The sequence below is a fragment of the Onychostoma macrolepis genome, chromosome 08, assembly GCF_012432095.1.
Source record: "Onychostoma macrolepis isolate SWU-2019 chromosome 08, ASM1243209v1, whole genome shotgun sequence".
NCBI lineage: Eukaryota > Metazoa > Chordata > Actinopteri > Cypriniformes > Cyprinidae > Onychostoma > Onychostoma macrolepis.
This window is the reverse complement of record NC_081162.1, coordinates 1,252,173-1,262,345: the sequence shown is the minus strand read 5'-3', so window position 1 is coordinate 1,262,345 and position 10,173 is coordinate 1,252,173. Positions and strand designations below refer to the sequence as shown.

Here is a 10,173-nt window from a genome sequence, read left to right as displayed (position 1 = left end):
CCACAAAAAGGTGCACATTGTTAATATAAATACTTAGACCTAGCATTTTATTTAGTTTCTTTTCTTTCCCTTGTGAATGTAAAAGATACACAGCGTTGTGGATTTTTGGACTGCAAACCTTTGGTAAGTGATTTTCCATGTTTTAAATATGTCTGAAATGATGAGGGAAATGTAGAAAATAATTTACAGCATCACATATTCAATGCTATGTAAAATAAACCCTGTGAAATAATAATAATAATAATAATAATAATAATAATAATAAAATATTGGAAATTAATTTATTTGCAATTATGCAATTTAATGTGTATATGATTGTATTGTCTTATTTACTTAACATACTTTTGACTAACAATCCAGCCCATGTAATGTACTTTGCAGTTCTCAAAGGTTTGTGAATATAGCATATTAAAAAGTAAATGCCATTTAATTTGCATAGCTGATTGTTTGTTTGTTTTCCTAATGTCCTTGTTCTCTTGTCTCTAGGCCATGTTTGGACACATGTTGTATCTGGTTCTCATACTGAATCAGTTTCATCTTTTGGCAACTTTACATACTGAATTCTATCCATGTGAAATTCACACTACCAAGGATGGACACATAAATGTGGACTGTCAGCGCAGACGTCTTGCTAACGTCCCTAAATTCACATCCCTCTCTGTTATATCACTCAACTTAAATGAAAACCATATACACCACATTAAAGGTGCCACATTTTCTGGATTAGCCAATCTCAAGCATCTCAGCTTGATGTGGAACTGCATACCAAATCATCTTAAGGAGCAGAGATGGCCTTCATGCAGCCTGAAAATTGACCCTAATGCATTCAGCGGACTTAAAAACCTAACTTCCCTGCAGTTAGCAGGGAACAGCCTGAAGACCATACCTCCTCTACCAAAGCAACTTGAGATTCTGGGACTGGAATTTAATCACATCTTTCATATTGTCAAGCCTCTAGGTACACCGCTACTAAAACAACTACTGCTAAACAAGAATTGTTTCTACGCCAACCCATGTTATCAGTCTTATTTTATCGACCCACGTGTGTTTCAAGATCTCCCTGAGCTTCTGAACCTTACACTTAGTTACAACAATGTGACCATTGTTCCCCCATATCTTCCACTTTCACTAGAAAGCCTAGACTTGGGAGAGAACAAGATCATACATGTCAATAAAGAGTCCTTTGCAAATCTTAAAAATCTGCGGCACCTTAACCTAGGGTGGAATTGCCAAAGATGTGACCATGCTTCTGAGCCTTGTTTCCCATGTCCAAACAACCAGTCTCTGAATCTGCACCAGGATGCATTTTTGGATCAAAGGGACTCTCTAATTAGTCTCAGCCTACGAGGCAATTCACTGCATACAATTCCTCAGCATCTCTTCGTACGACTCCACAAGCTCCAAGTGTTAGATCTATCCGACAACTTTTTAGCTTATGCCATCCAGAACGGCACCTTTTTTGAAGAGCTCCGGAATGTTGTGGCCCTCAGTCTTCTTTATAACTATGAACCCCAGAAATCCTTTTCTGAATTGATTCTGTCACCATCCATAGAGAAGATGACGGCTCTACGAGAGTTGTACCTGAGTGGATTATTCTTCAGAGTACTGTCAAACCACAGCCTTGCACCTCTGGTCAAACTGCCAAGACTTGAGTCCCTAGAGCTACGCATGAACTTCATCTGCTCTGTTAGCATGGATGCTATAAGCCAGCTGAGAGCTTTAAGGTGGGTGGGCCTTTCCCAAAACATGCTTGCTTTCAGTTCATGCTTTTCAACCTGCACTGCTGAAGCCATACCAAACAACTACCAAACCCTTGAAAAATGTGACAATGGACAGCTCAACTTGCAAACTCAAAAAGTCTCCCTACCGAGCTCAGGACTGAACACCATGCAGGACTCTGGAGAAGATCACTGCCCTTTTTATTATTCTATGTGGCATTTCAAAAAGCAGATATGCTCTAAAAACCTGTTTTTTGACCTTTCTCAAAACAACATCCCATGGCTGAATGAAAGTACTTTCAGAGGCATGGAAAAAGTGGTATGCATAGATCTGTCCTACAACTACATAAGTCAAACTTTAAATGGCTGGCAGTTCACACATCTAAGCAAATTAGCCTACCTTAATATGGCTCACAATCGCATTGACCTGTACTCTGACAAGGCCTTCCAGGAGATAAGTGGCACACTAAAAGCTCTTGACCTCAGCAACAACGAATTCCACTTTGTAATGAAGGGTATGGGACATCGCTTCACATTCCTTCCACACTTAACATCTCTTAAAGTACTGAGTCTAGCGAACAATCACATTGGTCTCAGAATCTCTAACATTCTTACTAGTACTTCTTTGAAGTATCTTGATTTCTCTGGAAATCGTTTGGACATAATGTGGGACTCTAGGCGTAACCAATACCTACATTTCTTTCAGGGGCTTACTAACCTTACACACTTAGACATTTCTGAAAATCAGCTCAAATCATTCCCTCCAGAGGTAATCGTAAACTTGCCTCCGAGCCTCCAGATGCTGAGAATGGACTCCAATGTGCTGAGTTATTTCCCTTGGGGCAACATCTCAGTTCTTGAACAGCTCTGCCATCTGAACCTTAGTTCAAACATGCTTTCATTCTTACCTAATACACATGTTGAGCTCCGTCTCGTAAGCCTGGACCTAAGTCACAATCGACTAGTTGTGATCCCAAAGGCTTTCCTTAGTCAGGCAATACACCTTAAAAACCTAATGCTTAACCACAACCAGCTGAAGATCCTTGATTTGCAGGCTCTTCCCTTGTCATTCCATAAAGTTTATACTTTCTGTCCTGCTGGGCCGCATAAAAATAAGTCCTCCTGCAAACTTGTGCTGCATGCCAATCCTTTTACTTGTAGTTGTGTTATCTCTGGGTTTGCCAAATTTCTCAGAGAAACTAGTTTGGATATCCCACACCTCACCACAGAGGTTCACTGTGGTTATCCAGAGTCACTGGCTGGTGTGAATGTCCTCTCGATTGATCTTCACTCATGCCAGGAGATATTTGGGAGCGTTGCTTTCCTCTGTACTTTATGGTTGACGCTGGCAGCAACCAGCATTCCCCTCCTGAAGCATCTGTATGGTTGGGACCTGTGGTACTGCATCCAGATTTTATGGACTGGACACAAGGGACACACTCCAGTTAATGGCGGCAGCATGACGGATAACCAGTACGATGCGTTTGTGGTCTTTGATACGAGTAACAAGGCAGTCAGGGATTGGATCTACAAGGAGATGGTTGTGAGATTGGAGAACAGAGGGAGATGGCGCTTTCGACTTTGTCTAGAGGAACGCGACTGGTTGCCTGGAGAATCATGCATAGAGAATCTCCACAAGGCCGTTTACAACAGCAGAAAGACGGTGTTTGTATTGACTAGCCCTAGTGGCTGTTCCCACGAAAGTGGGGTTGTCCGACAAGCCTTCATCCTTGTTCAGCAGCGCCTTTTAGATGAGAAAGTGGATGTTGCAGTTCTTGTTTTGCTGGACTTTCTCTTTCCCAAATTCAAATACCTTCAGATGAGAAAACGACTCTGCAAAAAATCTGTTCTGTCCTGGCCCAAGAACCCACGAGTGCAGCCGCTCTTCTGGAATAATTTACGTGTCGCACTCGTCTCTGACAATGTTAGAGCCTACAACAAGAATGTCACAGAGAGCTTCTTCTAAAAAGGATGAAGTGTAATGAGCATGTTATGTTTTATGTAGTCCTGTTGTTTCGGGGTTTTGTGCGTTTATTTGTTAGAATGTATGATCTTATAATGGGGCCAGTGGAAGTATTGAAAATATTCAAATATGCTGAAATACAGAAATCTTAACACCCTCTGGCAAACTCAATGATTGACCGTAATATGCCAGAAAGTAGAAACAGCTGAAAAGTAAAAGTATGGACTGTCATATCTAAATAAGTACTTATTCTTATTATAGAAATGTATCACTTACAGAGATTAAACTGTTTATTAATGTCATGCAAGAAGGTTATGTTCATTCATAAGTTAGCTGCCATAGACTTCCTTTTACATGACGCTGCTAAACATGATGTGAGACAAACAAGACAACAGTTTGTGTACATACCAACTGCAAGGGGAGTAAATGTTTTATGTTATGTGTTTTGTGTGTGTGTGTGAGAGAGAGGAACTAATGCACCTGTTGGACCACATACCACACATTCTTCAGAATTTTAAGCATTTGTACACTTTTTCAGTTTCATGCAATTACGTCAAAAAATAACGCCACAGTTTCTAGAGGTTAGAAATTCCTTTCACTTATAAGAAAGCTTCTAAAAATAAATTAAGACATTACTGTTTGCAGTTTTTGTTATAGTATATATATTTGTAATAGTTTATTGAGATGTCAGTATGATTTGTAATATGTGGTTGCAGAGCATATTATTCCTTCAAATGCATGGAAATTATCTAAACACTTTTTTTTTGTGTGTGTAGAATTATTGGACCTTTATTTATTGTAACTTTTATAATTGACTTGTATTGTGATTTATATCAGCTATGATTTTTCTAGTTCACATTGTAAAGTTCAGTAAATTCACAAAGTAAAGTCACAAAAGAACAAGCACTGTTTATCTTAAAGGACACCACAGTAAATTTGAGACCGCAGAAATGGTTCTCACCTTGAGAGCCATTGGAGGGCAGCTGCTTGTCATAAGTAGCTGCAGGAGCTCTGATGAAAACAGCTATTTTAAAACTGGCCAGAGTTATGGATAACAATGAAGATGTCAGAACAAACATGAAGCATACATCAGTTTCATTAATTCTCAAATTTTCTTTTATTTAATAGTAAACACTTTTTTTCTTCCACATATTGTAATTTTGTTTACATGTTGTGTTCATAAAAATAAAACTGTATTAAAAATATAGACCCCATTTTATTGGTATTAAAATTATATAGTCTTGCCTTGGACTTTCTTCTTGTTCGTGCAGATACTGTATGAAGCAGCATGTAACCTATTCACTGAAGTCAAGCCAAGTCAAGTCACCTTTATTTATATAGCGCTTTTAACAATACAGATTGTGTCAAAGCACTTAACAGTATCAAATTGGAGGATAGAGTGTCAGTAATGTATAATGATAAGATTAAACACTCAATTTTCAGTTAAAGGCATTTCATTACTGAATTCAGAGATGTCATTGTCTAGCTCAGTTTAGTTTAAATAGTATCTGTGCAATCAAATCGACAATAATCGCTAGAAATTAAGTGTCCCCAACTGAGCAAGCCAGAGGCGACAGCGGCAAGGAACCAAAACTCCCTCTGTGACAGAATGGAGAAAAAAACCTTGAGAGAAACCAGACTCAGTCGGGGGGCCAGTTCTCCTCTGGCCAGACGAAACCCGCAGTTCAAAAGTTTATAATTCTATTTTTATTTTGTTGCAATTTCTAACAATAATAGTATTATGTAGTTAGGTATTTTATTATATTTTTAGTTTTATTGTATTTTAATCGAGGTCTTCACTGGGGATATGTCTCTGGGGGTCATCTGGGTGTCCTGGTCTCCGCTGATGATCAGGGCTGTAGACATCATCTCTTGGTGCTGATCCACCATCTGATCGGATACGGACTGAGAAACAGAATAGGAAAGAAACAGACAAATATTAGCATAGATGCCATTCTACTTACGATAGTGTTCCCGGTTCCGGTTGATCTAATTAATGCAGCCTAACAATCCTTTAACGGATTTGAATAATAGAAGCGTATTAGTGTGTTATGTGTAAGCCAGGTTAAAGAGATGTGTCTTTAATCTATATTTAAACTGACAGAGTGTGTCTGCCTCCCGAACAGTGTTAGGTAGATTGTTCCAGAGTTTGGGTGCTAAATAGGAAAAGGATCTGCCGCCTGCAGTCGGAATTGGAGTGGAATTGTTCCTCAGGGGATCTATAGTGCGCTATCTGATGTGGTACTGTAGCTGACGGCTGCATGGTTATAATTTTATCTCTAATAGTATCAATCTTGGAAGTAAAATAGTTCTAAAGTCATCATTACTGCTGTGCTGTTGGGAAATGTCAACACCTGCTGATACTATATTTTTTGTTTATTTAGTCACTGTATTGAATAAATACCTGGGGTTATGTTTGTTTTCTTCTAAAAGAGATGAAAAGTAATCAGATCTAGCAGTTTTTAATGCTTTTCTGTAGGATAGGGTACTTTTTCGCCAAGCAATACGAAATACCTCTAGTTTTGTTTTCCTCCAGCTGCGCTCCATTTTCCGGGCTGCTCTCTTTAGGGCGCGAGTGTGCTCATTATACCACGGTGTTGGACTCTTATCCTTAATCTTCCTTGAGTGTAAAGGAGCAACCGCATCTAAAGTGCTAGAAAAGAGAGAGTCCATAGTTTCTGTTACTTCATCAAGTTTTTCTGTGCTGTTGGATATGCTGAGGAATTGAGATAAATCAGGAAGGTCACTTACAAAGCAGTCTTTTGTGGTAGAAGTGATGGTTCTACCATACTTGTAACAAAGAGTAGAATTTACAGTTATAGTTATATGGAGTTACACAAGACTAGATAATGATCTGAGATATTAAATATGGATATGGATATTAAAATCACCAACAATTAGTACTTTATCTGTAGCCAGCACTAACTCTGATAGAAAATCAGCAAATTCTTTAATAAAGTCTGTATGGTGTCCTGGTGGTCTGTATACAATATCCAGTACAAACATCACAGGGGATTTGTCATTAACACTTGTTTCTCTAGATAATGTTATATGAAGCACTATTACTTCAAATGAGTTATACTTAAAGCCTACCCTGTGAGAAATACTGAGAATATTGCTATAAATTGTATCAACACCTCCCCCTTTGCCTTTTGGGCACGGCTCATTTTTATAACAGTAATCTTGTGGGGTAGACTCATTTAAAATAATGTATTAATCTGGTTTTAGCCAGGTTTCTGTCAAACAGAGCACATCTAGTTTATGATCAGTGATCGTATCATTTACAAAAAGCGCTTTTGTAGTAAGGGACCTGATATTCTGTAAGCCAAGCTTTATCATTTGTTTCTCTGCATTATATACATTTTTTATTTGTTGAACATCAATTAAATTGTTACTCTTAAATTGGTTTGGACGTTTGTTGTATTTTCTAGTTCATGGAACAGACACAGTCTCTATAGAGTGATATCTAGGTGAAAGTCTCTATGTGCTGAGAGTTAACTGACTTCTGTGACGTGAGGCGGCTAGCAGACGATCGGTTTAGCCAGTCTGTCTGCTTCCTGACCTGGGCTCCAGTTAGTCAAGTACGGATTCTAAGACTATGTGCCATATTTCTAGAGAGAAGAGCGGCACCACCCCAGGAGGGATGAACACCATCTCTTTTCAACAGGTCAGGTCTGCCCCAAAAACTCATCCAATTGTCTATAAAACTTGTTTTTCTATAAAAATGTTATTCTGTGGGCACCACTTATGGTGCGTTCACACCAGACACGAATGAAGCGTAAAGCGCGAGTGATTTACATGTTAAGTCAATGCAAAGATGGGAATAGACATCCTGTGGCGCGAATTGAGTATTTTTCGGGCGTTTGACGTGCGTAACGCGTGATTGGCGTGAGTTGAAAAATCAGAACTTTGGCGAATATTCACGCCGCGTTAACCAATCAGGAGCTTGCTCTAGTAGTGACGTGATTATGATGTAGCGAGCAGAGGCAGAAATCCGAAACAACAATGGAGGACAAAATCATCGTCGCTGTATGTGGATACCCGGAGCTGTACGATACATCTTCGTACTTTTACAGAAACAAGAATAAAAAGGATCTTGAGTGAGGAGGTTGGCCAATCCGGTAAGTTGTAAAAAACACTCTTTACTCAATTTGAGCTATATATATACATATTGAGTTGATCTGTTTATTCAGAGGAAGTGTGCAGAAAGAAGTGGAAGAATCAACAAAATCCATGTCAGCCATTTCGCAACGAGACTGGAGCCGCCTGGCAGAAGCCCCTCCCTGACGCGAATTTGCGGCTGTTGTGAAGTGAATTTCACACGCGAATGAAGCGAGTAAACTCACAATGTTCAAGCCTCCAACTACGATTTATTCGCGCAAGTCGCGTCTGGTGTGAATTCATGGTTAGACATCCAGCCATTGAGTGACGACAGTCTGCTATGAATCTCATCACCCTGGTAAGCAGGGAGGGGACCAGAGCATATTACAATGTCTGACATCGTATTTGCAAGTTCACACACCTCTTTAAGATTATTTTTAGTGATCTCCAACTGGCGAAGTCGAACATCATTAGCGCCAACGTGGATAGCAATCTTACTGAATTTACGTTTAGCGTTTGCCAGCACGTTTAAATTTGCCAAGATGTCATGCGCTCTGGCTCCCGGTAAACATTGGCAGGGCTCTCAAGTTATAGAGAAAGTTTGGAGTGAGATTAGGAGGGGCCACACAAAGGGGAGGAGTCACTCAAAGGGGAGGGGCAAGTCAAAGGGGAGGAGCAACTAAAATATTTGCAGCACCCAAGTTTTTGCTAGCAGTTCAATTTTACCTATTGTTCATAATTGACCAGCACAAATAGAAGTTATAACATTTGGTAAATCTGATGAAAGACAAATTCATTCTAATAAAATAAAAAGATTTATGTATTTAAAAATGCAAATGTATCAAAATTTAGCCTCAAACGAGCCAACTGAACAGTAGTACTCAATGTACATACTGTACACACATACATTACAGTACTTACCCTGAGCATGTATGCCATACTGTGTGTGTGTGTGTGTGTGTGTGTGTGTGTGAGAGAGAGAGACAGAACACATTTCAGCTTATGTTTCTTTTTTTCTGTTGTAAATGTTTGTTGCACATTTTGATGCCTGATGACAGGGGTAGAGGACTCCCACATAAAGCACTGTCATGATAATAGCGTTCCATCCAGAGCCAAACTGTTTCTAGTTTTGGTTTTGTTCAAACCCACCATGGAAAACACACTGCATCTGAATTTGTCTGTCTTTTATCAGATTCACCAACTGTTATAACACCTCGAGTACTTTCCTTTCAGGAAGCCAAAGCTAAGTTAAAGCTTCTGGTTGCAAAGCAGTTGGAGAGTTTTTTATTTTTATTTTTTTTTGACTGCATCAATAATTTGGCTATATTCCCCAACATCAGCTCTCACTATCTTTTCACAGGCAAGTGATTTCGTAGAGGAATCTTAAAATGAAAAAAATAAATGAAGGGGTTACCTACAGCATTCATCGGATCTTTCTCTTCCAATTTACACTCCATGTGCACGCGCATCCATGTTGCTTAGTAACGAACCCGCTTGCGGCAGAATCGCGTAATTTAAACGGAAACAACAACATCCTATTTTCTGATTGGCTGGTAGGTGGCATTTAACTCTATAACTACAGAGTCGAGAGAGCTATGAACTCGGCAGAAAACTTACCTCACTATTCCCTCATCTATTAATGGTATATTAATTGTATAGTAATTGTAGTGGGACAAGTTATCCCTTCTCAGCGTGAGAAATACAAGGTGTGGCGTGAGAGCGTGTGAACTGGTTGAAATGCGTGAGTCTCACTCCAATTGCGTGAGACTTGAGAGCCCTGAATTGGACTATGGTGGCTGGTGTCTCTATCTTCACGTTCCGTACAATAGAATCACCAATAACTAGAGCACTTTTATCAGGTTTCTCAGTGGGTGTGTCACTGAGTGGGGAGGACCTGTTTGATGTTTTGATCGGAACGGAAGAGCGGTGTTTTGATCCGCGACTAGGCTGCCTCACAGTCACCCAGTTGCCCTGCTGCACGGGCTCAACCGAAACCGAACAATGTACAGGACTCCCTGAGCTAGTCGCATCCAAAGCAGTATCTACAGCCCTCACATTCTTACTATCCTCAACTAAAGTTTGGATGCGTGTCTCTAGTTATAAAATTTCCCTGCATTCATCACATGTGAATCCCTCGTCGCTGACAGAGAGAAATAAATTGTACATGTGGCAAGCAGTGCAAACAACAATAGCAGGAGAAGAAGCCATTACTCACCGTGATTGATGAATGAATTCACTTACCACTGTTGTTTGATGAACTCGTGAAAAACGGAGCGAGAGAGAAATTAAACGGAGCGAGAAAAAATAAAACAATAATAGGCGCAAATAGAAATGCGAATGGAACCGCGAATGAAAAGCTAACCGGCTAACGAATGCTAACGCGCTGCACTC

The 10,173-nt window shown here is 39.8% G+C and overlaps 1 protein-coding gene across 1 annotated transcript; it reads left to right on the top strand.

The window, feature by feature from the left end:
* Positions 1-84: 84 nt before the first annotated feature.
* tlr9 (toll-like receptor 9) lies at positions 85-4,759 on the top strand. The gene is made up of 2 exons (XM_058784591.1): positions 85-123; positions 487-4,759. Exon 2 carries the CDS (start codon positions 490-492, stop codon positions 3,682-3,684), a length of 3,195 nt encoding a protein of 1,064 aa, XP_058640574.1. The 5' UTR covers positions 85-123; positions 487-489; the 3' UTR covers positions 3,685-4,759.
* Positions 4,760-10,173: the final 5,414 nt, after the last annotated feature.